Here is a 26,403-nt window from a genome sequence, read left to right on the forward strand (position 1 = left end):
CTGTCTCTATGACCCCTTACGCCGTGCTATGCCGTGAAATTTCTTCACGAAAAGAAATATTTACTATCTCGAAGTCGCGAGACATCGAAATCGCCCTGGGAGAATTAGCACGAGAAAGTGTTCAAACTTATAAAAGGGACGCTTACCTTTTGAGGATGCTGAGGAAAGGTAATAGGTAACCATACAGATACTGGGCCCAGTTTACGTGGCGCATTGGCTCTTTTTACCTTCGCTCTTTTCTGAACATGGATTTCGAATGGGGAACTGGGTGGCTCACTCTCTTCATCTTGTATATCGGAAATTTCATCTGCTGTATCGGAAATGGCCACAGGTTGGAATCCTTGAGATTCTTCACTTGAGACCTCGGAAATATCGTCCGAACCCGGATCGACGTCCTTGCCTGTAGAGCCTAATTGTGCTATTGCATCTATTTCAGTGTCATCGGCGACGTCCCTTTCTTGGGCTTCCTGGGCAAAGATCGTATATGGTGTGACCATCGCTTTGCCTTGCTGTACTTCTTCTGGAACATCCGAGGCCAGAAGGCGAATACGTTTGCGTTCCAGATAGAGTTCATGCAGATGGGTCCCGACATGTGGTACGTGGTTTCCCAAGCCTTTGAATGCTATGTGTTTCGGATGTGTCGTCCGCCATTCTCGAATCTTCCTCGCCACATGTGTGTCTGGGTGTACCGAGGACAGATACCAGCTGTCTTTATATCGCACGTCAAATTCGGCGGCGAGTCGTCCAATGACATCCTCTGTGTGGATGTCAATGAACATGTCTCGCAGAACCAGATTCATCTGGTCAATGTCTGAAGCATGCGTCCAGAAGGAGTCGTGAACGGCCGCAAATGACAATCCTGATTCCGCACATTTCGAGGCCGAGAGAAGCATATGGGTCGCATCTAGTGAATGAATAAAGTTAGGGGGAAAGCCTTGAAGCTGCTTGCGTTTACTTATAGTATCCGTTCGATGGGGCTCTTGGAGATTTATGGCCTGCAAGGCAGTCATAACCATGTGAGATTTTGTGTTTCTGTATGGCTGGACCACAGGCATGTTCAGCGGTGTAGTCCAAATAACAGTAGATTTGAAATGCGAATATTCCACTATCCTGTTCAGAGATTGGGTTCTCGGTGTTTTGTGTGATGCGCATTGCTTGTAATTATCCATTTCAAGTTCCAGGCGATTCATTTGGTCGAGAGTAAGAGATCTTGATATCCTGCCAGCGCATTCTCCAAACCAGTGCTGGATTTCATGAGCACCTTTGAACATATTACCAAGCGCGGTAAAGATAAGCCGCGCGACGTACGATGAAAGAGTGATGGCATTCATCGTCGGTTTGATCGGTAAGTCGGGGTAAGTCTCAGTTAGTTGCTTTCTGACTTGATCTCGCGCGCCCGTGAAAGTCACGCCATAGACGTTTGTCATGACCGTGGTCTTGACCGTTTTTCGAGTTATCTTACCATCCAGGTAAGCCGCCTGTTCGTTACCCTCCAGTTTGTCGCGAGCGATGGACTCTTTAACTAGATCCGCGACAGCAGTATAAACGTCCGCAGGACGGTCTCCTGGCTCTAGATTGACTTGCTGAGCACCCCATAAGTCGCCGCCCAAGGCTGCGTAATGCTGTAACCCATTACATGTGCCATCCTGATGTACTGGTAGATGGCTGACAAAACTTGTGGGGTCTTCGCAATCCAACGCGCTTTTGAGCTCAAAACAGGCAGCCAAAGTTTGCCAGGGGTCTTCAGCATTAAGCCACCACCTAGACCCCTCTAGAGGATTGGCCACGGAGTCCAAGATCTCTTCCATGTGAGTTTTGGAAAAGTCTTCTCGCTCTTGAAGACTCGCCTTGTCAAAGCCGTATACATTCGCAAGGTGGATTCTGAGCCATCTGAGACCAGCCACGCCAAGTGGCTTCCCCTTCCCAAACTTTAGCAGGCCTCTACAATGATCCGCACCCATGTGATTGAGATATGGTGGTATCGGATAAGCACGCCCACGAAAATCGACGTTATGCGGAAAATAAAAGGATTCCGATCGAAGTGCTCGGGCGATTTCAAGCTGAAAATTTTGGAAACATCTTTTTGAATGCAAGCCCGTCCGCTGATTGTGTAGGTCTTTGGCAGTTCTCTGCCAACGGCGCTTTTCTGAGACGGATGCACTTGGCGGTGGTGGTGGGGGCGTGGCTAGATCTGGGGATTCTGCAGGGAAATTGGCGATGGCTTCCCCAGTGTTCCAAGCTCTCAACATCACGTCGAACACAGGCCGGTTGATCCTCCATTCAGTTTTGCCAAGGACATCCAAACCTTCACGCAATCGATCTAGGTCTCCCTGCGCAATAGCAGCTTCAGCGTAATATCTTTGGTCTTTATTGCCTGACTTGACTCTGATAAGTTTTGTGGGATGAATGAGATAACCTCCCTCAGCAAAAGACATCCAAGGATCAGGCTCCACTAGCATAGGCAAATGCTTTGCCAACAGGCTATGGACAGGCTCACGCTTCAGAGACTGAGTCAACGCTTCGTTAGCCATGATAATGCCGTATTTTCTTCCGTGTTTGTATTTGTAGGAGTGCAATAGAGCCGGTTGCATTTCAGTCATGGTTTCCTTAGTAACGGAATTTTGAATGGGCACCGGCATAGTTGCTATATCAATCAGAGCTGACAATACATAAGCCCCAACCTTCGCCCGTACAGCAGTGGGCCATGGTAATTCCATAGAGTATTGTGAAGCGCGCTTGGCCATTGGGTGTTTTGAGTCTGTTGCGGACAGTAATTTTGACAAAGATCCAGCCCCTCGATTTTTGACCATCTTCTTGAGGTCGTAGACACCTATTTGCGAGCGGCTTGTCAACGGGCTCCTCTTTTGCCTTTTAACTCTTTCAAGCACGCTCTCGTCTTCAATGGCACCTGAAATATGCATTATAGCATGCCCAAGCAGCAAGCCCTTATCGATTCCCTGGCTAGCAAGCAACCCCATGGTAGATAAAATCGTCAGCGCAGCTAGTTTTTCAGTTGGAACCGTTCGCAGAAATGTCGCATGAATACAGAGTTCTTCATCCTCGCGAGTCTTCTTTTCTTTCTGCTCTATTACCTCGAGCCTGTCAATTTCCTTTTGTAAATGCTGCTCCAGAGCCTTCTGCCATTTCCACATCCTTGCGCCTATAGACTTGGTTTGCAAGGCCGAGTCGAGACCCATCTTTTTGAGTGCTAGGCTCTCTGATCTCCATCTCTCTGCAGCCGCAGTGACCGAATCCTCCTCCAATTGCCGCTGTATTTCTCGTTTTTCTTCTGTTGTCTTGCTTCCCAGAGACAACCCCTGTGACGGCGAAGCGGAAAATAAAGATAAAGACTGCCTCAGAGCATCCAAACCCTGCCCCTTTTGTTCAACGGGTTTGACTTCAGGGACGACGTCTGATGATGTAGAACTCGGAGTTTGTTGGGAGTCGTCTCTAGCAGATAACCCCTCGAGCGGTGTTACTGGATCTTGCTCCAGGTCTTCCCACAGGCTCTGTGCTAAATTCAAATTAGGGCATATCTGCATGATTTCATTCCTTTCGCGATCGGTAAGGAATGGCATGCTCAGTGTTTCTTCTATCCCTGCTTCCTCCTCGACGATATTCATATACCGTCGCACCAAACGCTTCTTATTTCCCCCGGTTTCATCGTCCGCGGCATACAAGGAAGCCTTCAACATGTATGCCACCATCTCTGCGGTGCAAGTCTGATCTTTGCGGCGTATCTCAAGATCAAACCATCTATGAATTCCCCGCATGGCTTCATGCGTAGGATTTAGCATTACGTGATCCGCGTACGCACGAATGTAGTCCGTGTGAAGCTGAATGGCAGCCTCCTCGCCAACATCCGCCTTCTTCAAAACTCGGAGAAGGATCACACCAGCGCGCTCCATCTTGCCCATTGTGAGACAAGCATGGTAGATAGAAAGGATCTGTGTTATGTCGCCGGAAACACCAATCTGGGTCGACCTGATCTTCTGCTCGGAGTTAACCAAGTCTTCATATGAACCTCCTCCAAGTTCTTGGTGATTTCTTCCGTTTTCGAAGCCCGTGCCCATAACGTATCTCTGGGTGAGGTTGTGTGCGGACGGAGGAGGGCGGGTATTGATAGATGGCTCGAAAGGTATGTCGTCGAAGTTCATGGACTCCACAGTCGCGGCCATAGCTGTCGCCATTGAGCGCCGCGACGATCCATTTCCGCCATCATTAGAGTATCGTCTTTTGCTTGTTACAGGTCGATTAAGAGGGGAATCGGTAGTCACGCAGCGACGTAAAATCCTTGGAGAGCTCGAAATATGGGCAGGACAAAGCCAAGGAAGATACAGTTGGTCGAAGAGAGGTTGTGTTCGAAGCGTGGCGGAAGCAACTTTTCGACGAGCTGCGCGGACGAGCATGCTGAAAGGACTAGTGTACAAGACGAAATGGTCGGAAATCCGGCATCAAAACAACATTCAAAGAAGATATTATTAAAAGATTGGTGGTACAGAACGGAAAATGAAAGACTCGGACGCGAAATTCGCCTCAGCAATGAACTCGAGGGCTCTCTTAGATTCAGGAGGAAAATGAATGGAGACCCTTAAGCTAATACGCTAGTGTAGACTTTTAGGTCGGCGCGGAGGTACGTATATCCGGACAGCTGTATCATGTGATCAGCAACCACTTTCGTCGAAATCGCCCAGTCCCCACATCTGGGAAGTGTCGTCCGCGATTGGTTCGTCGCGTCTGACAGCCAGACAAGGGTTTCCAGGCGGCATGGTACTCCATGTGGCATAGCATCTGGCTTCATCTGATTCCACTTTCGTCTGAACTCGACCTCGACCTCGATTCCTGTTCATTAATTCACCTTGTTTGCGGCATTGCTTAGGTACCGCCCCTTGTCGCCTTTATTTTCCATGTCCTAACCGTCTGAGAACTGTAGAATCTTATCCTTCAGTACTATCATCTCCTTGCGCCGCGCTTGTCAGTCGTGCTTCTATTCAGCCTAGACCCTGGACGACTATACCGGGTCGATTATATTCTTCTTCCTCCTCGGCCATCACAGTAACAACAACAACATCAGCAACAACAATCCGCAAATTGCAGCAAAGATGCATTTCACGAAACCTTCTATTCTGGCTCTGTCTCTGTTGACGAGCGCCAGCGCAGCCCAGGAGTCTCCTTTGGAGCAAGCCAAAGTGCAAGCTCAGTTCTGGTTCGACAAGCTGTCGAGCTACATTCCCAGCCCCAACAAACCACACACACCTGCTGCGGCAGCTGCTAAGGCGGGAGGGAAAACACTAAATGTGTTGACTCTGAGTGATTGGGAACAGACCATCCGATCAAGCGTAACACCGCAGACTGCAACGCCAGTGGAATGGTGGGTTATGGTAACGGGTGGAAACAGCTCCTGCTATGGCCACTGCACCATCGCAGAGACTGCTTTTAATCAAACAGCGGCGCTATGGTCGGTCAACCCAAACAGTCCAAATCTGGCATACCTCGATTGCGACAATCAACCAGTTCTGTGTAACAGCTGGGGAGCTGGGCCTCCCAGCTTGTGGATCATGGATGTTCCAGCTCCAGGCAAGCCAGTCGATATCCGCATCAAGGCGTTGAACTCGACCACCACCACCGTCAAGACCTTTACCGACCTTTATGCCTCGAAAGACTGGAAGAGCAAGCCAGTCTATGAAGGTTACTTCCATCCTTTCGACGGGGTCTTGGCTCAGTCTGGTCTTGCGGTACCCCTCGGTTACATCTTTTGGGTATTTGCTGTCGTCCCCAGCTGGATGTTCATGCTCGGCATCTCGTTCTTGAGTCGCACTATTATGTAAGTTCCCAACCTCAAGAGTCTAGTAAGGTCATAATTAATAAGTCTTTAGGAGCTCGAGAACTTCAGGACCAAACGCACGTCGAGCTGGCGCTCCACCCGCCGCTGCTCCTGCTGCCCGGGTAGGCGCCCCCCCTGGAGATGCACGTTTTTATTAGTTGCAAACTAATATCACACAGTAACTCTCTCATTGACGGACAAACGAGGGAAGAGGAGGAGACTTGGGCGTTTTGTATTCCTTCATGATCAGATATTTAGTGTTATTAGTGGAAATTTTAATGTCAATTGGGTATCGAACTGCCTATCCTTGGTTGTGTGAGCTCACATTGCCTGCCATCAATTTTTGCAGGATGACTGCAACACCGTGAGGTCATCTATTACTTGCTCTGGAAGCGCCGTATTGGCCAATCGTCCATAACGGATGTCACTGAGTCCCCCGATCATGCCGTGAATGCCATCCAAAACAGCGTTGGCTTCTTCTTCTAGTCTTCGAACATCCTCCTCAAGCTGAATAGTAGCACTTTCCAAGTCCGGTAAGATTGACGACAGGCTATGTGGCTTGAAGCTATCTAAATTCGACGAGGGCCCAAACAACTAGTACCTCTATAAGCCAATTTGCAGTGGATGTCCTTGCGCTCAAACTTACAGCATTTTCGATCCTAACTTCATCATCTTGGTCTCCCCTCTCCGCCCGTCTACGCTCTCTAATGACAGCTCGCCGCTGAGTTCGGCCGCGCTTGCTCTCGTTGGATATGTTGTGCGTTACAGCATCCACAACACGTGCTCTCTGGTGTTGAAGGTCTCGGTAAAGAACCCTGATCTGCGGGGAGGACTGTTGCGCCTTGGGAAATAGTTCCGTAAATGCCTTGAGGGTTATAATCGATGGTAATGGGGATGGAGGTAGCAAAAAAGAGGACAAGATAGCCTCTTCCGTGGGTGCCATTTCAAGGCTTTGGATTGGTACAAGTGCCAAAGAACCAACGCGGTGATTTATAAATTACCTCAATAGGCAAGCAAGAAAAATCGTCCAAATCTCGTAAGAAATGTGGTGAGAGCACAAGGAATTCGTCTCTCTTGGGTGGATCCTATTTTGATATGTTTTGTTTGTTCTTTCTTGCCTCTCAAGCATTCACCAGGGAGACGCGAAGTTCGCGAACAAACGCGCTTGGGCTAGCCGAAGAAATGCCCTTTCTCGTCTGGCCTGCGCTCCTCACCTTTACCAACCACATCAATACCACAACTACCTGTGCGCTTTTGCTATATTGTTATTTCCAATATTGTTGCATAAAGTTTTTAGCTTTGGCATCTACCATGGCTCCAAAAGCAACGGAATCCGCGTCTCCATTCGCCAAAGATGAGAAAGTTTTGTGCTTCCATCACGAGATGCTCTACGAGGCAAAAGTCCTGGACTCGCAGCATGTTCCCCCAAGCAGCTGGCGATTCAAGATACATTACAAGGGATGGAAAAACACTGTAAGTGTAGTTCCAGCGCCCTCGATACGGAGTGGAGTCTGGTAAATCCCGTGACTAGACCAAGCACCCCTTTCCCTCCCATCGCAACTTCCAAAGTTGAGGCAAGCGAGACGTGAATGCACACTCTGAGTTGGGCCTGCAAGCACCGACGAAACATTTACTGTCAAGGGTACTCTGGGTTTATGTCGATCACATCAAAACAATCCACTCCACTCAGTCGACATGAGGTCTGTACGATTAAGAGCGAAAAGAGAGTCTAACGGTGTATCAAAAAAACAGTGGGATGACTGGGTTCCTGAAGACCGAGTCCGCAAATTTACAGACGAGAATAAAGAACTAGCTGCCCAACTTCATACACAAATGAAGGCGCTTCAGAGAGGAACGAAGTCCGTCACGAAGTCCAGCAAGAAGCCGAATGGATCAGATTTCAGCTCGGCACGAGGTAGCGAGGAAAGACACACCTCTGTCGCAGCAACTGGCGGCCGTGCTGGTCAGAGAAGAAACAGAGATTATGACATTGAAACAGTACGTATATTTTGATTTCTCTCTAATTCAGTTTCCCGTCGTCTGCCTTCTTTCTTCGCGTATGGGAATTCACTAGAGCGTGGTGGTTCGGCAAACCGCTCCTGGACGACAAACACCTCAACTCAAGGCACCTCCAACAACACAACTTTTGGTAAACACCCACAGTAGATTTCTCTACCCATACAAGTCATTGGATCAACGCGCTCACAGGGGTATAATTACTGTATTTTCGCCATCCTTGACCACCATCACAACGCTCAACTCGTGGTTGATAATGGCAACTGGATCAGCCTTAGCCTCATCATCCGAGGTTTCTAAACAAGAGTCCCAACAGAATGATCGTGGTGTCCAAGCCGGCGATTCTGATCGCGATTCTGAAACCTCTGTCGGCGCCGTGCAGAACTCGCCCAAACGCATCGTAAGTTGTTCCAAAGCATGTTGCACGATTTAAACTCACATGCACTTAGGGGCTACCAGACAAATCACCCAGCCCAACAGCGCCGCCACGGAAGAGACAAGGCACTGGTAAAACCTCTTCTGCGCCAAAGGTTACTTCTGTGGGACAGCGAGCTACCAGAAGCCGCGCTCAAGAGCAAGACTGGAACAAAATCAACAACGTCGATTGGCCCATCATGAAGATGCTCACAACAGAAGAGTGTCTTGCTCCTGATCTATTGCTCAAATTGCCGACCAAGAACCATACGTACATCGACTCGCAAGGAAGACTCAGAGACCCTGACAAGTACTCCCGGGGCCAAAATGCTCCCGTGGCCCCAGAGCAACCGCTCAAGATTCATCCTACGCTCGCTCGACACATCAAAAATGGGACCGCCACTAAATATAACACGCTGTGGTATCAGAATATGGACGAAGAGTCTTGGGCTCCACTTGCTGGTGTCATTGCTCCCAAATCTGAACTCCGTTTAAAACAGCCACCATCGGCTCAACCGTCCAGTGAGGAGTCCGAGAATCTACCTGTTGATCAGGATCAAGAAGCTTCAGATACCATCGTCTTAAACAATCCAGATGACGAAAAACCCAACAAATCCAAGCGCCGAGCCCACGAGCCAACGCGCAGAAGTACTCGGAGGTTGTAAACATATTATTCTAACATTTTATAGGAGGAGAATTTTCATTCGCGGCCATCAGTTAAGCTTGCCATGCCTGATCAAATCAAGGCTATTCTGGTCGATGACTGGGAGAATGTCACCAAAAATCAGCAGCTTGTTCCTCTTCCCTGTCTTTATCCAGTGAACGCCATTCTCAATGACTACTTTGATTATGAGAAACCAAAGAGGCAACCGGGTAGCCCTCAAGAAAACATTCTAGAAGAGGTGATGGCAGGACTGAGGGATTATTTCGAAAGATGTCTAGGTCGTATCCTTCTGTATCGGTAAGTCTGTTAATATTACTAGTAATTTTCCGACTGACGACTATCATTCATAGATTTGAGCGTCAACAGTATACCGAGGTCAGAGAAGCATGGGCTGGCTCTGAAGGCGACTTAGCTGGCAAAAACGCTTGTTCCACATATGGAGCAGAACATTTGTGTCGACTACTAGGTGTGTATAGGTCGGAATCTTGCTTCATACAATACTAACTAATTGCAAGTAACACTTCCGGAGCTGATTGCGCAAACAAACATGGATGTTCAATCCGTCAATCGCTTGCGAGAGGAGCTTACCAAGATGTGTAACTGGATTGGTCGTAATGTGGAGAAGTACTTTTGCAAGGAGTATGAAACTCCCAGCCAGGAATATGTCGAGAAGGCACGCAGCGTTTAGGTTTTTCATTCAATCAGCATTACAAGGCGCATGGCGTATTACATGAGGTATTTCTATTAGTGTTAGGAGCGTGCTCTGAGATTAGATAATAGTTATGCCTGCCGTCTTGTCGCCCTAGGCCCTCCTGAATATCGTTTCTATACTACTGTTCATTGTCTCGAGAATGAAAAGGCTTTAATTTCTGAAGAGTGCGTGATTTGGCTCCTGCAGTGTGACCTACGTCTGTGACGCAGAGTTCTTGATTAAGTGCAATGTTTAACATATTGAAATCTCATTCTTAGAATAATACCAGCATTGCTCGTCCGCTTATATTTGTCTTATAAACGGAATCCCTAGAATAACCCCAAACTGCTTAGCACCCATCTGGACGAGCTATGCTTCATTACGATGCCGGTAAATAGGCCTTGTCCGTAATTAAAGTGATCACCTATTGATTAAAATTGTATTACCTAACACCAAAGAGCCGTTACAGGACGTATGGGTTTTGCAAAAGAAGGCTGGATAGTCTGGACACTGCGATTGATCGATGGCTATGATGAACGAAGGATCACCCCTGGTACAGACAAGAATATGATTGAAGAGTTTTTTGGCTCTGAATTGGATTCTGCAATCGCCTAATCGGGCGTTGACCTTGCTCATGCTAGCTTCTTAGCCCCCCACGGTATTATACATTTCCCACAACTAGCCAGCCATAACTCCTTGGTTCTTTTGACACATAACATATTGCTCGACTTGTTCCCAGGGAGGTGACTCGATACTGAACAGGTTGGCTTTCCACGCCCCTCAAGGACTCTCTCCCACGCAGGTCAGCTTCGATCCGCCCATTGTATCGTACAGCGCTTGTTTGACTTTGATATACACCGCGTTCATCTCACACATCACCATCCCCTGTCGTCTTCGTACATGTCCTTCTCGTATCAGCGTGGAGCAGCTTTCTCTAGCCAAAACCCTGGATCCGGTCTTCTCTCCGCCTTCAATTCCTCCTTCGACAACGGCCTATCCACTTCCTCTACCGAGACCAACTCTTTCACTCTCATGATCTGACCTGCTACTTCGGGTGTGACGGGGTAGAACACTGTGGTCATTCGATGGCGGAGACCAAGCGCTTTGAGGACTCCTTGGGTTCGTTTGGGCATTCCGATGCCCGATCGCTGGAGGGTTATGCGAAAATACGACATTGTGACTAAGATTGGATTAGCATTATGATCAATTGTATGATAGCTGACGTTAATACCTTTGTTGCGAGAACTGGACTATGTTGTTGTCGTTGATTTCGTGAGGTCGCAAGAAAATGTCCCAGCTTATCGGGTCCGAGGCGCGCTAAGTCGACCCCAGACTCCAGCTCCCAAACACCAAATAATCACATCGCTGGTCCGCCACGAACACACTCTTCTACTGTAGACATCTATGGTTTCCAAACACGATGGAAAGTTCCACGGTCAAGCTCGCGGAGCTGCTTCGCCATCCCGACGACTTGGACAAAATCCCCGCCCTGAAACTCGAATACTCCCGCAAGAAAGCCGCTGTTGATTCGCAACTGCGAAGTGGACTGAAAGAGCAATTGGAGGTTACGCAGTCTGGAATGAATGGGATTACAGATGGTCAACGAACGGTTCAGTTAATCAAGGAGGAGATGATGAAGATCGACAAGCTATGCGCCGAGTCTCAGAACATGATTCGCGATTTCCCTAACATCAATCTGGTCTCGCAGACGCATAGGAATTTCAATGCGGTGGAAACGATGCGGAAGAATCTGGATAGTTTTAATGATCGTGTTAGTCAGGTGGAGATGATGCTCCAGGAGGATGATAGGGATCAGGAGAATATGCCGAATTTACTGGTTATACATTATGAGTTGACGCAGCTGAGGAATATTAGGGATGATGCTATGGAGCAGATTCAGAGGGCTGATGATTCTAGTCTGCAAAGTACGCTTGAAGACTACTTTGCTAGGCTCGATGAGACGGTGGATTGGTTTGACGAGCATATTGGGACGGTCGCGTTGAATTTGATCAATGTTCTTGTGGAGGGGAATAATGGGCTGGTGGTCAGATTGGCAGTTATCATTGAGGCAGAGGAGAAAAGTGATAAGAGAGTTAAGGCCCTACAGGAGGCGCTGAAGGACCACAAGGAAATGGCCGCTAGGTTTCAGAGCATCACAGATGGTGCGAAGAATGTGAGGGGGTATAAGGAGAAGTTCTTGCAGGCCATACAAGTCCATGCCGATGAGCAGATTATGGAGACTAAGCAGGCATTTCTGGAGGATCCGTCAAAGTTGGACAAGAATCTGAAGTGGTATTTCAATGACTTGAATGCTGTCAAGGTGGGAATGGTTCCGCTTATGCCAAAGAAATGGAGGATATTCCAGACTTACGGCAAGATATATCACAAGATCATGCATGATTTTCTGGTTGGCATGATAGACGATCCAGAAACTAGTTCAGCCAATATGCTTTCCATCCTAAACTGGCCTGAGAAGTACTATACGAAGATGGCTAAGCTCGGATTTGGGAAAGACGATTTGGAACCCCATGTGATAGATGGGAGAGAGGTGGAACTGGTTAGGGAATTCCGCCAGCTTATTATTCGCTACTTGGATCAGTGGCTCGATCGGATCTTCCAGACGGAGAAGAAAGATTTTGCAGAGAGAAACGTGGATGGAGCAAACTTGGATGCAGACGAATACGGATACTTCCGTACGAAGAATTTAGTTGACATGTGGCGGATGTTACGAGAGCAGATTGATGCTGCAGCGAATTCTCAGAGACAAGATGTCGCAGAGGGAGTCATCGATGCCATGATATTACGGTTAAAGAGTCGTCAGCAAGGCTGGCAGAAAATGCTTGACGACGAAGCCGCTAGGTACATTGGTAGTACCCCGGAGCTCGAAGGGTTCCAAGCTCTTCAAGATTGGCTTGTTGCTACAGCCAACGATCAAATTGCGTGTATTGATGACAACGAAGAGGAAGGTCGATTTGCGTACTTGTCGAGTTTCCAGCAGAAATTCGAAGACGTTGTCTCACCCCAATATCTGGAAAGGGTTGACGAAGACATGTCTAATCTTCGTGATGGATATGTCGATTTGAGTACTCACTGTATCGCTAAATTTGCACAACTCATCTTCGCCGTCGATTTTAGAGCAGTCTTACCCGATTTCTTCACACCTAAATGGTATTCAACCACAGCAATGAGACAAATGGTCGTCACATTCGAAGAATACGTCGGAGATTACAAGAGCGTTCTGCATCACTCGTTACTCGACATCTTCATCGAGGAATTAGCAGACGAGCTCCTCATCCGCTACCTCTCAAGCGTCAAAAACAAAGGTGCAAAATTCAAGCGACAAGATCCCTACAAAGACAAGATCTTCAACGACGTCTCCACGGCCTTCGAGTTCTTCGATAACAACGGCTACCTCTCCCCCGACGTCGCCGACACCATCAAGCAGAAATGGCGCGTCACCGAGCCCTTCCTTGGTCTCATCGAAGCCGACAAGTCTGCTATTCCTGAAGTGTTTGCGGGGTTTAAAATGGATTATTGGGATTTGCAGTTGAGTTGGGTGGAGTCGGTGCTAAGGTCGAGAGATGATTTTGATAGGAGTATGTTGAATGCTGTTAAAGCTAGGGCGGCGCAGATTGATGTTGAGAGGGGGTTGGAGACTATTATGAGTAAGGTTAAATGAGCACTGGACTGTTTTGGGATGGGATGGGAGTTTGAGCGAGGCGTTTGGGGGGTGGGTTTGCATTGCTTGGAGTTTGGGGGTCTGGTATTGGGGTTTGAGATGTATAGTTGGAAGATTTTAAAATGTTATGATGTTATTTCATCGAGTCAACTATATACCTGTGTCTTTTACTCTCGCTCGAAACAAACCTTTGAGTCGCCGGACGGAGGTGGTTAGTTCTTTTTATAGATATGACCTTCTCTCGTTGTGATATCTATTCAATCGAAGCTGTGTTTGGATCAACTCCTCAGAGGGCCCCTTTAGTTTGAGAATCTCGGCTTATAACTCAGCATCATAACCACAATCCTGTAGCTTTTTTCTTCCGAAAGACCTAAATATTAAATAACATGAACAGTTACGTGTTGAAGTCCTTGAGAAATGGTGGTGGTAACTCCAGCTTTGTACAGAAGTCTGGCGGGACACCTCCTTGCGATGAATTGGCGATTTTTGGTATTCGTAATATTTTTCGTTTTGAAATCAGGTACAGTGACTTTCGGCTTTCCAGATCTACCCAAGCTGGTGGAGGACAATCTTCGTGCTAAGTAAGTCGATTTCGCATAACCTGACAATTCAAGAAGGTGTTGTTCACTCGGAATAATTAAGGAAATGTATAAGCGTGCCAACATAATTCACTAAATCTAATATTTCTTCTGTTGTTTTAATTAAATATCTACATTCAACTGCCGCTTATCTGTCCTCGCGATCTTGACTCTCGGCTGGCTTGATTTACCCAAGTATGGCAACTCCCCCACTGTTCATCGGATTTCAAAGCTACCCCACCGTGGGGTACTGTACATATCACTCTTTCAAATTTGACGTCACCACTTTTTAACATATAAACACAAATTGACTATAAATAACGTGATACCCAATATACAAAGGTAACAAGATTCATCCCATCGCGCATCATAACAGAACCCCACATCTAACCAAAAATCAAGATCAAGATGCCTCCCCAAGGATTTCCCCAACATGGCAAGCGCTTCGAGCCTAAGAATATGCTGTTCCGGTACCTGGGCAACACAGGACTCAAGGTTTCCGTGTTAGGATTAGGAGGATGGCTCACGTATGGAAGTGACGCAGGAGTCAAAGGCGTCGAACAGACTGCTGAATGTCTTCAAAAAGCATGGGATCACGGCATCAATTTCTTCGACACGGCTGAAGTTTACGCTGAGGGAAACTCAGAGATTATCATGGGGAAGGCTTTGAAGCAGTGTGATTTTGAACGCGATGATTTCGTGATTGCTACAAAGTTGCATTTTGGTGATGGTATGTAGATTGATGTACTTCTCACGCTGAACGCTTGTTAATTCGTGAACGTCAGGAAATGGATTCCCAAACAACCATGGTCTATCACGCAAGCACATCATAGAGGGAATGAAACGCTCCCTCACACGACTCCAACTGGAGTCCGTAGATGTAGTCTACGCGCATCGTGCGGATTTCTGGTGCACGCCCATGGAAGAAACTGTTCGTGCGTTTAACACCATCATTGAAAAAGGCCAAGCCCACTATTGGGGAACCAGCGAATGGTCTGCGTTCGAGATCGAACATGCTCAGCACGTTGCCACGCGATTAGGACTTCAAGGTCCTGTCGTGGAACAACCGCAATACAACATGTTTGTGCGTGACCGATTTGAGAACGAATATGCTCCGTTGTACAAACTGTATAACTATGGAACGACGGTCTGGTCGCCTTTATACCAGGGGATCTTAACGGGAAAGTATAATGATGGGATTCCTGAGGATTCACGATACGCTACTATCTCCAAGAACGACGCTACGAAGTTCGAGAGCGAAGTGACGAAAGCGCAGATTGCAAAGGTTAGAGACCTAACGAAGATAGCTGAGAAATTGGGTGGCTCGATGGCTTCGCTGGCTCTGGCTTGGGTTATCAAGAACCCTCATATCTCGGTTGCAATCTTGGGCGCTACGAAGGCATCTCAGATCGAGGATAATGTGAAATGTCTTGAGCTGTACCCCAAGATGACGGACGAGATTATGCAGGAAATTGAGGATATTTTGGAAAACAAACCTAAAGTCCCAGGAACTATTCCTCCTACAAGGATGGCAATGACTATGAATGAGGCGCTCAAGTGAGACTTGAGTTGCTTGGATGTGTTTGAGGTGCGGAGGGTAACGATTTAGCTCCTTAATCTTGAGGAAGCTGGATGTCTCGCTAGTTAGCTCTCATTCTGATCGGAATTCAAGTAGCTGAGACTAGAGAATAGAGATATGAAAGATGCATAATGACAATTTGCTTTTGTAAGTAGAGTAGACCCACTCCAGAGTATATAATCAGTTTATAGTAGAGTAAGGAGCTTCTGCTATTTATCTTGTTTTCTACGAGTCACCTTTATACTAGAATACTTAAATCCTTGGAAGATTACTCGTGAAATTCACACAAAGCTATAGCAAGAGAAGATAGTAGAAGATAATTAAGTTAATGAAACTAATGAAATCTGAGGCTCTAGACAGAAAGGAGTAATATTGAGGGCCACGTGGAGTCGAAGAATCCGTTAAGAAAGGAACTGTGGGATGGAGAAAACAAATGAACGTTGTAGTGAAGATAGTAGTAGACAGCGGAAGTACTGAGTGATGAAAAGCGTAGAACAGTCAGGAACACCACGATTCTAGGAATTGGAGTGAATAGTAATTTGTAGACCCGGGTTTCAAAGATACCTAAGGTGGTACCTAGGTATCTCCTGAAACAAATAATGTCACGTGCAGGGGCGCGTCACCTTCCCCTCCATACGCGACTCAACATCTAACCGCGACCAGATGTCAACATTCATTCCCAATGGTAAGGAAACCCGGACCCCTTTGGTGTAATAACATATCTGATTATTTGTAGGCGCCTGATGAACAAATACTGAAGCGAAAGCGCTCGCGGCCCTCCCAATGGTGGGCAGCTGTCCCGTCCCCGAATCAATCAGCAACTTCTGTCGCTCCTGTTTCGCACCCCGCGAAGAAGAACAAGTCCACAGAGACTAGTCGACCTACAACGTACGAGAGCTCTGCGAAAACAGTATCTGAAGTGACGTCGAAAGATCCAGAAGATGTAGAAGTCCAGAGTACCCCGCCAAATACTGGCCGGGAGGTAGAAGGGAATTCATCCAAGTCAGTTTCATCGGCCCAATCGTTGAACAGTACTGCCCAAAATATAAGGAGGCTGGAAGATGTATCGGCAGATAATGAGGATCACTCAGAACTTAGAAGTGGGAAGAGGAAGAGGGCCGGACCAACAGCTTGGTGGGCTGCGAATTCTGCAAAGGAGAGGGCCGAGGAGTTGAATGGCCCGATGACTACCAAGGGGAATGAAGGGTCAAAGGGAGGGCATCAGCAATCAACAAATACCTCACAAACTTCTACCGTTATCGACCTGTCGGCGGAGGATGTCTTGTCTACTGCTGAATCCGCGGAGCCTTTAGTAGATTCAAGCTCAGAGCGCCAGCCATCCAGAAGGAAACGAGTTCCACCTCCAGAGTGGTGGGCAGTAAATACGTCTACACCATCGAAAGAAGCCACGCCATGGAAGAAGGGAAATAAAACACAGGTTAAAAAGCCATCTACAGGCGTATTGAAAGATGTGACCTCACGCGGAAACATGGTGAAGCAGCCGAAGCCGACGGAATCTGGTGATGTTTTCGAAAAGCATCCAAAAGCTCGTGGTACGCAGCGCGGTAGAGGGCAAGCAGCCGCAAGTGTTCAGAGCAAGACCAAAGTCGTGAAACACCAACGGGGCACACCACCGAAAGTTTTAGATAAAGCTCCAACACCGTTGAGAAGGGGTCGCTCGTCAAGAAACGAAGCGGAGATACAGGCGGCTGCAATGAGCTCAAGTTCTTTGGCGTCGTGTGTTGAGCATGGGGATGCTGGGATGTCCGAACCGCACCACACTAGCTCAATTGAATCGAATGGAAGAAGTGAAAATCAATTGGAAAGCGAAGAAATCTTGGAAGTACAGACAGCTACGTCCAATTTCGGCAGAGGTAAAGCCAGGACAGGAGGGCACGTAGAGCCAGCTCATCAATCACGTACAATCCAGAAAGCTCCAAATTCGAAAGGCCAGCGCGCCCAAACAAAGTCCAATAAAGCCCCCGTCAAGTCAAAACATGTCTCCAAGTCGACACACAGAGAACCAGAGCAGGCTTCGGGTCTGCGAAATTCTCGAAACCCTAAGAAAGCCGTAGAAAGTAAGTTTGGATAATTAATCAAACACACTTGGTTGAACTAACAAAATTTCCAGCAACGCAGCCCAGCTCTGAAAACGCTCAAGTTGGTAGAGCTGACAGTCCAATTGACGAAACGCCCCAATTTCAACACCTGGCTGCAGTAAAACGAAGAGTCAGTCGTGCCACGATCGAAGAGAAATGGGAGGAATTGCCACCTAACTGTGTTGAGCTCATTAATCAAATGCTTGTCAACAGTCAGAGAACAGTAGTGGTACGCCTAGGTAATCAAGATAGGAGAGCTCAGGCAGACACGGCCTTACAGACGATTTCACGCAAATTGCTCAAAAAAGTGTCGAAAGGGCTACCTTTTCCAAGAGCTGTTGGTCGCCAACGCGAGGATGACTTTGATTTCGAGAAGATTATTGATCGAAACCAGCGGCTCGAAGGTCAACTCAACTCTGAGCTAGACGCAAATAAGCTGTTAGACGAGTCTCTCACCAAAGAGCTCGCTCTCCTAGAGTCTGAAAGGGAAATTCTGGCAGATCTTGAAACCAATGCAAAAACCCAATCTTCACAGAGAAAAGCCGGTTCTGCCAAACTTCATCCATTCCTCCAATCGGCTAGCTCCCCGGAAGTTGATGGTATCGAGGTTTCCAGCAGTTTGGGAGCGCGAGCGATGCCTAGCTTGGGCGTGAGTCTATTCCTGTTGTTTCGCTGTTCATGCATGGCTAATTTCTGTCAGTTTTCCACCGATGAAAATCTTCAAATGGTTGTTCGAGATCTTGAAGGCCACGTTGACAGCCTGCAGGGCAACTTCAAGCCACTCAGTGCCTTGCCTGAAGCAATGGCGAAAGCCAAAGCCGCTGTACAAATCACGATTCTCGATCATCTTGGAAGTACGAAGTGTGAAGAAGTTGTTTTGGGTTTATGAACAAGATTGGGTATGTAGCCTAACCAGCGTGTTGGTCTCAGCCAGGCCGAACATCTTCTGCTTTTTTCTCTTGCCTTCGGGTACACAAATAGCAGGGTTCTGCTAAGCTGAGCATCTTCAAAGATGAACGGCAGGGGGGCGTTTTTTGTATATTGAGATGATGCTGTTCCCTCTCAACCGTGGGCATCATTGTTTCCTGTGGAAGTTTTCCCAACAATCTCGGTTTAATGATACCCAAATGATGTCACATGATTGAGCTGGGTAGGAGTCAGGGATCTCTTGGGTGTCAGTTTAGAAGTTTGGGCTTGGTGTTTTTCTTTATTCCCTTCTCAATTGTCTGGCCGACAACTGTACCGGATAAAATATAGCTCAGAGAATGGTTCTAGCTATACAATACCAGTCGTATCAAAATATATAAATCACATGCAGAATAATGCCTTTTCCATCTCCATGCATGTGCATCCTAGGTACCTCAGGTACTCCTTCTGTCGTGATCGATGATCCTTGATCTTGAATGATTCTCGGCTTGTGAGGCTGTTAGCCCCGACGCCCCGCAATCTTGAACACCCTCATCTCGACAGAAGAAACGTCCTCACTACCTTGATCAACCACTCTTGATCCTACCAGAGTGCAGAATAGCCGCGCAACGATCTACCCTACTCGGCAATCACCTCAACGTTCTCCCAACAGGACGCGACCTTACACCAATCGCGAATCCTTACCGGCGCAAGACCTTCCTCGAGGACCAAAGGTCAACAGCGTAACGTCGCAACCCGATGGAATCTCTTGAAACAGAGGCTCCGATGTAATGGAACAGAATGGCGCAAGCAATGGGCAGGATACAAAACCTCCGAATGCCTCGCCGCCGGCTGCTGGGGCGAGTAAGAATTCCAAGAAGAGACGGAAAGTCAATCACGGTACGTCCAGCGAATAAAACCTCTGCAACCGTTCCCAATTGCATGTCTGAAACATCCGCTGATCTTGGTCATGGCCCCACAGCTTGTGTGTACTGTCGACGATCTGTAAGTCTTACATTAGGTCGAAATACAAGAAGAGCATGGCCGGATGCACCTATGCGAATGTTGTTTGGCAGAAGCTAATTTGATCTGGGAATTGACCAGCATATGACATGCGACTTGGTACGACCTCTTTCCAATATATGCAACCCCTTGTGACACATAGTGTTCTATGACTGACTTCGTTCTGTCGTACAGGAACGCCCATGTGCGCGTTGTATAAAACGAAATATTGGGCACCTCTGTCATGACGAACCCCGCGAACCGGAAACAGCCACGAAAAAATCCAAGAAACAGCATAGTAATCCAGTTGACGACGATGACGCGGCGACGGAGCAACTACAAAGTAACGTGGATGGTGGTATGAACACTTCAATTGAGCAGCCCCAGGTTCAATCGCAGGATAGCGGTCTTGCGATTGGGACAGCAACGCTTCCTCAGGCTAGTTCTTTACTCGTTCAACCATCACCTGTGTCGGGAGTTCAGGCAAGTGCTCTCAACAACAATTCAAATCAGTGTGAGCTACTCGGTCAAGTTGAGCAATGTGGGCAGTCACTAATGGAAGCATGTAGTTACCGGATACTCGAACGACTGGCTTGGTACACAAAGCCAATTCCAAGATATGCATACTTACCATTCTTCTTATATGTTCAACGCGCCAGAAGTCACGAATGAGTATAATCTTCTGAACGACTTCTTGAATAACAGCTTGCTCGACGACGGAGCATTACTGCAGGAAGACACCCCAACTCTTTTTGGTGGTCAATCAAGTGTCATGTTGCCAGGAGGACTCAGCAATAACTCCGGTTCACAGCAATCCGCCAATCTTGGATTACCTGCTAATTCGCAAGGCTATGCAATGCCTAGACCAGCGAGTGTTATACCCGCAGATAAGGCACGAGACTATTATCTTCAAGCTGCGGATCCATCTGGAAATGATGCCCCGGAAGAAAGAATGCAGCGGCTCCTTCGAGCTAAATACGACGCTGGGATGTTGAAGCCTTTCAACTATGTGAAAGGCTACGCTAGATTATCACTCTATATGGATTCACACATGCACATGGCATCGAAACAGAAGATTTTACGACAGCTTGAACAATTTAGACCCAAATTTAGAGAAAAGGTTCAATCATTGACAGATATTGAGCTGATATATGTTGAAATGTGGTTTGAACGTAGCCTCATGGAGTACGATCGTGTCTTTGCAAGCATGGCTATTCCCGCTTGTTGTTGGCGGAGAACTGGCGAAATATTTAGAGGGAACAAGGAGATGGCAGAGCTGATTCATGTGCCCATCGAGAAGCTAAGAGATGTAGGCGACACTGCTTGTATCGACCTCACACTGCGCTTACACTAGACAGGGAAAGATTGCCATACACGAAATTCTCACTGAAGAGTCGCTCGTCAACTACTGGGAAAAGTTTGGGGCCATTGCTTTTGATCTAGGCCAAAAAGCTCTCATAACGAGCTGTTCATTGAAAAATCCCGACGATAAATCGAAAGACCCAACCATCAAATGTTGCTTTTCGTTCTCGATTAAGAGGGATGACCACAAGATGTGAGCTATTATTCGTTGTATCATCCTTAACCATTACTAACATCCCACAGCCCGTCTCTGATTGTTGGAAACTTTCTCCCGCAAGATCCTGTGAAACGTTAGAACTTACATTCAATTCTTAGTAGATATTAGGGCCCAAGTAAATAAATGTTGCGGTGTAAAGGCGCCGGAGATTTGGCTGCAGCAAGCCATACCTAGGTACCTACTGTAGGAGTCCTTGACGCTAGTGGAGTGGGTCAGGTCAAGTTAGATACCACCACTCTGTAAAACAACAAACTTCATATTATTCGACACTTCTTTCTCCATCATTTCTCGTTTCATCTGAATGCGCCTGTTTACGAAAAACGTCCTTTTATGCTTCTGCGAGATATCAGGAGGACCAATTGATCTGTTGTGGACAGGACTTGCCTCGACGCCGAGGGCAGCCCCGAGCTGGCAGTTGTGGGACACGATTCACCTCACCTGAGATGAAATGGCGCCAATACATCCAGGCCGTACTGACAAGGAGAAACGCGTCAGGCAACTTCTATGCAAGTCCCCGTTCCCCAACAGATGTGGAAAGTGTTGGCTTATGTTTTGTCCAAGCCTTTGCTGCCGATATCCAGCAACAAATCTCCGCTGCGGCAACCTCGAGATCGCCAGGAAGTCTTGTGCACGAAATTGAGAAAGAAATACTTACCTTCCCAAGCAATTTGGGCACAGCTGCAGCATCTAAGTGTGAGGAGATTGACAGTACTGCCACGGTACTATGGAACCTTTGCACCCGCCTTCGACGCGACAATGAATCCGAAACCCCGCAGAATTCCCCAGCCGTATTAGATATAGCGCGCGTGTTTGCGTTTCTTCTCTTGTGTTGCGCGCACGGCCATGGAAAGTCAACGAGTAGTAATATCTGTAGACTAATGAAAATTGGCTTCAAGGCTGCCAAAGGATCAATTGGTATATCCGCAGAAGATGGATGTGAGGATCTGCTGACATCGGCTCAGGGCGGAACCAATATGATCTTGCTTCCAAAGTCCTGGAGCGACTTGGCAAATTCGAAGGCTTGCTCAAAGATATCCAGGGTGACTCGTCGGCAGAACACGGAGAGGACCTTCAACGCCTGAGCTCAGAATACTTCATCCTCCGGACTTCATTGGTCCTTACCCCTCTTGCTTTGGTCGTTCGAAGCTGACATGCAATTAGGCGTGGCATCAGAAGCAGCTGGATATTGTAGAGCACCTATATACAAATGCCCGACCAAAGCAACGCAAACTTGATCCTGACACGGCTGAGAGCCTCGCAGATGTTCTGTACGAGATGGGAAGACATTTATTGGACAAAACGCAATATACAATAGCTATTCAGTGGTTTGACAGGGCGCTGGAAATATTAGCAGATCAGGAGCTCGAGGCGCTAAGCATGGATGCTAGTGAACTCCGAGTATCCATCATACAGTCAACAGTGAAAGCTCGAATACTCCTCAAAGATCCCCAATCTCTGGATCAAGCTCGTGATCAGGTCGAAGTTCTCGGAAATGAGCTTGGGGATAGACTAATCGTCCTAGCCCTTCGATTAGAGATTCTAGAAGCAACTTCGGCGGAGCAATTCGACAGTATCACTTTCGGCGATGTCTTCGCCAGGATAATCAGGTCTGTTATACTAAACGACGAGAATTTCAGACTTGTCATGTTCCACGTTCGAAAATTGTGTATGCACGACTCAGTTTCAGCTTGCAAATCACTGGACGACCTTCTAAGATTACGCGTAATAACGGAGAAAGATGATGAAAGGCGAGATCGAATGATCGAAAAGGTGCTGATAACGCGGCTTTGGATGGCAGTTGAACAGGACTCCGCAGATTCTCTCTCCGCGCTGGAAGGATTTCTGGGTATCGTTCTTGGAAATGTGGCTACAGGCGTGAGTTCGACGGCGACTCTAGCCGCTCACACGGTAAGGTGGCCTGCTGTCTTTGAACCATCTATTGACTAATAATCTGTAGCTCCTGTGGAAGCGTATCGAAGCAAATTATGCTCAAAGACGGTACGAGACTGCGGAGAAGTGGTGTCGGTTGGCTATGCACCAGGTCTTTCAAAACTGTGGTGATCTCAACATGGCTCGCATAAGTCGGTAAGCATACCAAGCCTTCAACTCGAGATATGTTGCTGATTTTTGCACAGGAAAATGTTATTGTGCGCCATCGAGAGACAGGATGACAATGGCGCTGTGGAGATCTTGAACGCGATGCCACCCCCGGCAAGAAATGAGCCAATGACAAGATTCTTGATGTACAAAATTGCCATAAGGATGAATAGCATCGACACCGCTTCCGAATGCCTTGAATCCATCTATTCGTCTTCCCCAAACGATCCCTCCCTACTCTACGCATGCTGTCTACACTCGCTCGAAGGCAATAACAAAAAAATGACCTTGGCAGCCTTGCAATTGGTGCTTGAAAAGTTCAATTACGGCCCGCCAACGCCAGTTCACCTACCTTCTTTACTTCGTATAACAATTGGTTTAACTTCCTCACTACTTGAAGAATCACAAGCGGGAAGTAAAATGGATGAGACTGAGACTTTAGTGGACAAGCTTTGCATGCTCTTTGAAGGAGGTAGGAGTATTTCGCACCTTGTTTGACTGCTAGAGCACTAAAACTGCATAGCCGTGACATCTATACGGAAGAGTAATAAAACGTCGAGCATAGATGCGGTATGGACAATTCCCGAACTAGATTGGTTTTCCAAGAACTCTTACAACACTTCTATACAACATATCTCGACATGGTCTCCAATCTACATTTGGAGAATGCTAGATTGTTGTATAGCCTTCATCGATCAGTATCCAGAAGGAATTCCAGAACAAGTCTCCGAGGACCTATCGTTACGGAAGATGTTTTGTCAATTTTCCGCAGCGACTGCAATCGTTACTCTCGCTCGCGGGGAAGACAATATTCAAAAACAGTTGCAATACTATGTTGATCTACGAAAGCACGTCGCCAGCTTTGATAAGCTGTTGTCAGAAAAACTCGAAAGAATGGAAGAGTTTCAGAGTCAAGACCTGTTACAGAAACTGTCTATCCTATTGACCTTCGATTTCGAAGCGGCCTGTCATCTGAAGAAGTGGGATGAACTAGGACATGTCATTCTGAACGCGAATATCTGCAAGAGTATGCGGGCGTACGAACTTATGGCCGATTGTGCGATATCAATCTCACCCCCGACGCAAGGTAAGATGGATCCTAGGATTGCACTGAATAACCATCGGACTGATGCGTGTTTTTCAGCCTTGATTGCAACTCTCAAGAAAATCGTCAATGAAGCATGGGCTTTGGAATGTGTCAATAGCGTTAACCTAGCCAAGTACATGCGGTGTCTGTTTCAGATAGCTCTCCTAAGCCACGAGGAAACCGCGGAAACTCTCCTTGATCAAGTTGCTGCCCATGCTAGAGAAGCGAGCGAGGTAAGTCCTTTGGTGTCATCCGTAAGATCCCGATGATTAATGTTGGTACAGACAGATGAGCCGTACCCTAGCGAAGAACTCGACTGGATTGCGACTAAGGCCTTCAACCACGCTGTCGACCTATACCTTGGCCAGCAAGAAGATGCCTGTAAGGTTTGGGCTAGTAAGGCGATTAATGTCGCACACTTCGTAAATGATGAAGGTGCTCTTGAAAGACTCCTGCAAGAAAAGCTTGCTGGGCTGTTATTAGACACTTGATTCGGGCTTCAAATACACTAATGATATGAGGACTCGGATCGTGTGGAAGTCCAGCTCGCCGCAATAGCAACCTGTTCGGATTTCCAGGGCTTAGCTAAGCTCGTATTTCTCTGCACGGAATCGCCTAATATATATGCGAGTTTGCGTCACGGTTGGCCATTGTTAACCAGAATCGGCAGGCGCTTACTGTTCTATCAAGTTGGTCAGTCCATCCTCGGAGTAGCGATTTGGTCTTTCGATCTAATCATTCCGTCTCTCTCGCTGACACGTGTTACAGATGGTTCTGAATATTTTGTTAGCGAGGCGAAATCTGCTGCGCTGAGTTACCTTTGGCTTTGTGATGAGAGATGACTTTAAGATCTTTATCCTTCTAGCTCGTATTTTTAATATTTTATACACGAGACGCTTACATGAACATACTAGCTCATTACAAAATTCAGACAGCGCAGAATTATAGTTGAAAGAATTGTCCCCGCTGTGCTGTTAAATGGTGATTCACCGAAGACTTTGTGGCTTCAAGAGCACAATGAATTCTTCGCCACAGATGTAATAAGTCCGTCCAAATCTCGAGTCTTATCTACAAAGGAGTTATCGTTTTCCTCGAAGTAGCTAATACGCACGCTAAACCATTTGTCCAAGAGCTCTGTGTCTGCATGTCCCTAGTGTTTTATCTAGACATTTGAACACATCGGCGAACAAAGTAATCTTACAAGGTTCAATAATTCGCGATGTGTATTTCGAGACTGCTCGAGTTTTGGCATTAATTGTATACAACAAGGAGACCTAATTCTGGTCTATGAAGCTCTTTTTCTGAGTTAGATTGGTTACGGACTGGGTGTCCTCCTCCTCACATGTTGACTCGCTGTCGGCCGCAAAGTTTGAAGTCTGTATTCACTAATGGTCGTCCTGTGCTGTCGGCTCGCAACGTGATGAGGATGTAGCTAATCATTGGTCTCCGAATTATTGTTTGCTGATTGAGTTCAGGGTATCGTACCGAATATATAGGGTAGCAAGGAATACAAATCCGTAGAGTACCGGACTGGTGGCTTTGGCGTGCAAATACAGCCAAGTTTTAAAACAGAAATGGTGCATTTGTGTAGAAGTATACTAAACTAGTTTTGGGATGAGTATAGTTAAGGTTTCTTCAAAGTCTATAAAACAATGTGACAATATCTTGTTGCCGGGTTCTACCGGGTAGTTCTGTCACCGTATAATCTCCTCTGAAGATGTAAAGATTATTGGCGTACTGATTTGATTCAAGTTCAACGAATGAAGAAATGAACTTCGTGATATTTGTGGGTCAATGATCGCAGTTCGCATTCGTTCCTGAAGTCGTTTCAGCCTTCCAAGAGAACACAAGGAATTCCAAGAAATCCATAGAAGCTTATCTGCCCCTTTGGTGGAACAATTCTCAAAGGGGGTTCGAGGACGGAAATGCTTGACCCTCGATATTTTGACCCACCAAAGCTTGTTTCACGTCGGAGAAAATCTTAACCACAACCGAGTACGAGATGGCCTCTTAATCAAAACACAAGCACTTCCAAGAGGAAAATCCCGGGGACAAGAAAGCTTGTGGACACCTGCCTAGATTGTGTGTAGGAAGTCCCTTAATCTATTCTCGGATGCTCGGTCTGAGGTTTTCTGATAGAGGCGAAGTTGGTCAATAATTCAATGCAAAGGCTTTGAAGTTACACACT

The 26,403-nt window shown here is 47.1% G+C and overlaps 8 protein-coding genes across 8 annotated transcripts; 5 read left to right on the plus strand and 3 right to left on the minus strand.

Annotated features, from left to right (window-relative positions):
* Positions 1 to 44: 44 nt before the first annotated feature.
* Positions 45 to 4,409, minus strand: GLAREA_10950 (DNA/RNA polymerase; the record flags this gene model as incomplete). Its single annotated transcript, XM_008079141.1, has 2 exons — positions 45 to 95; positions 147 to 4,409. 2 exons carry the CDS (start codon positions 4,407 to 4,409, stop codon positions 45 to 47), a joined length of 4,314 nt encoding a protein of 1,437 aa, XP_008077332.1.
* Positions 4,410 to 5,102: 693 nt separating this feature from the next.
* Positions 5,103 to 5,982, plus strand: GLAREA_10951 (uncharacterized protein; the record flags this gene model as incomplete). The annotated part of the gene is made up of 2 exons (XM_008079142.1): positions 5,103 to 5,824; positions 5,877 to 5,982. 2 exons carry the CDS (start codon positions 5,103 to 5,105, stop codon positions 5,980 to 5,982), a joined length of 828 nt encoding a protein of 275 aa, XP_008077333.1.
* A 178-nt stretch (positions 5,983 to 6,160) lies between these two features.
* Positions 6,161 to 6,767, minus strand: GLAREA_10952 (uncharacterized protein; the record flags this gene model as incomplete). The annotated part of the gene is made up of 2 exons (XM_008079143.1): positions 6,161 to 6,418; positions 6,471 to 6,767. 2 exons carry the CDS (start codon positions 6,765 to 6,767, stop codon positions 6,161 to 6,163), a joined length of 555 nt encoding a protein of 184 aa, XP_008077334.1.
* A 368-nt stretch (positions 6,768 to 7,135) lies between these two features.
* GLAREA_10953 (Chromo) lies at positions 7,136 to 10,224 on the plus strand (the record flags this gene model as incomplete). The annotated part of the gene is made up of 8 exons (XM_008079144.1): positions 7,136 to 7,297; positions 7,577 to 7,822; positions 7,899 to 8,240; positions 8,290 to 8,832; positions 8,944 to 9,215; positions 9,269 to 9,384; positions 9,434 to 9,557; positions 10,068 to 10,224. The coding sequence occupies 8 exons, from the start codon at positions 7,136 to 7,138 to the stop codon at positions 10,222 to 10,224; spliced, it is 1,962 nt and encodes a 653-aa protein (XP_008077335.1).
* Positions 10,225 to 10,523: 299 nt separating this feature from the next.
* On the minus strand, positions 10,524 to 10,742 carry GLAREA_10954 (Ribosomal protein L30p/L7e; the record flags this gene model as incomplete). The annotated part of the gene is made up of 1 exon (XM_008079145.1): positions 10,524 to 10,742. The coding sequence occupies one exon, from the start codon at positions 10,740 to 10,742 to the stop codon at positions 10,524 to 10,526; it is 219 nt and encodes a 72-aa protein (XP_008077336.1).
* Positions 10,743 to 11,029: 287 nt separating this feature from the next.
* GLAREA_10955 (uncharacterized protein) lies at positions 11,030 to 13,288 on the plus strand (the record flags this gene model as incomplete). Its single annotated transcript, XM_008079146.1, has 1 exon — positions 11,030 to 13,288. One exon carries the CDS (start codon positions 11,030 to 11,032, stop codon positions 13,286 to 13,288), a length of 2,259 nt encoding a protein of 752 aa, XP_008077337.1.
* Positions 13,289 to 14,274: 986 nt separating this feature from the next.
* Positions 14,275 to 18,433, plus strand: GLAREA_10956 (NAD(P)-linked oxidoreductase; the record flags this gene model as incomplete). Its single annotated transcript, XM_008079147.1, has 6 exons — positions 14,275 to 14,596; positions 14,652 to 15,423; positions 16,109 to 16,130; positions 16,182 to 17,523; positions 17,577 to 18,193; positions 18,245 to 18,433. The coding sequence occupies 6 exons, from the start codon at positions 14,275 to 14,277 to the stop codon at positions 18,431 to 18,433; spliced, it is 3,264 nt and encodes a 1,087-aa protein (XP_008077338.1).
* An 818-nt stretch (positions 18,434 to 19,251) lies between these two features.
* Positions 19,252 to 24,706, plus strand: GLAREA_10957 (TPR-like protein; the record flags this gene model as incomplete). Its single annotated transcript, XM_008079148.1, has 13 exons — positions 19,252 to 19,455; positions 19,648 to 19,966; positions 20,022 to 20,761; positions 20,811 to 21,007; positions 21,058 to 21,104; positions 21,527 to 21,946; positions 21,994 to 22,145; positions 22,193 to 22,939; positions 22,989 to 23,116; positions 23,167 to 23,600; positions 23,652 to 24,215; positions 24,273 to 24,448; positions 24,500 to 24,706. The coding sequence occupies 13 exons, from the start codon at positions 19,252 to 19,254 to the stop codon at positions 24,704 to 24,706; spliced, it is 4,335 nt and encodes a 1,444-aa protein (XP_008077339.1).
* Between the last annotated feature and the right edge of the window lie 1,697 nt (positions 24,707 to 26,403).

This window comes from Glarea lozoyensis (assembly GCF_000409485.1).
Source record: "Glarea lozoyensis ATCC 20868 chromosome Unknown GLAREA11, whole genome shotgun sequence".
In the NCBI taxonomy this organism is placed as follows: Eukaryota; Fungi; Ascomycota; class Leotiomycetes; order Helotiales; family Helotiaceae; genus Glarea; species Glarea lozoyensis.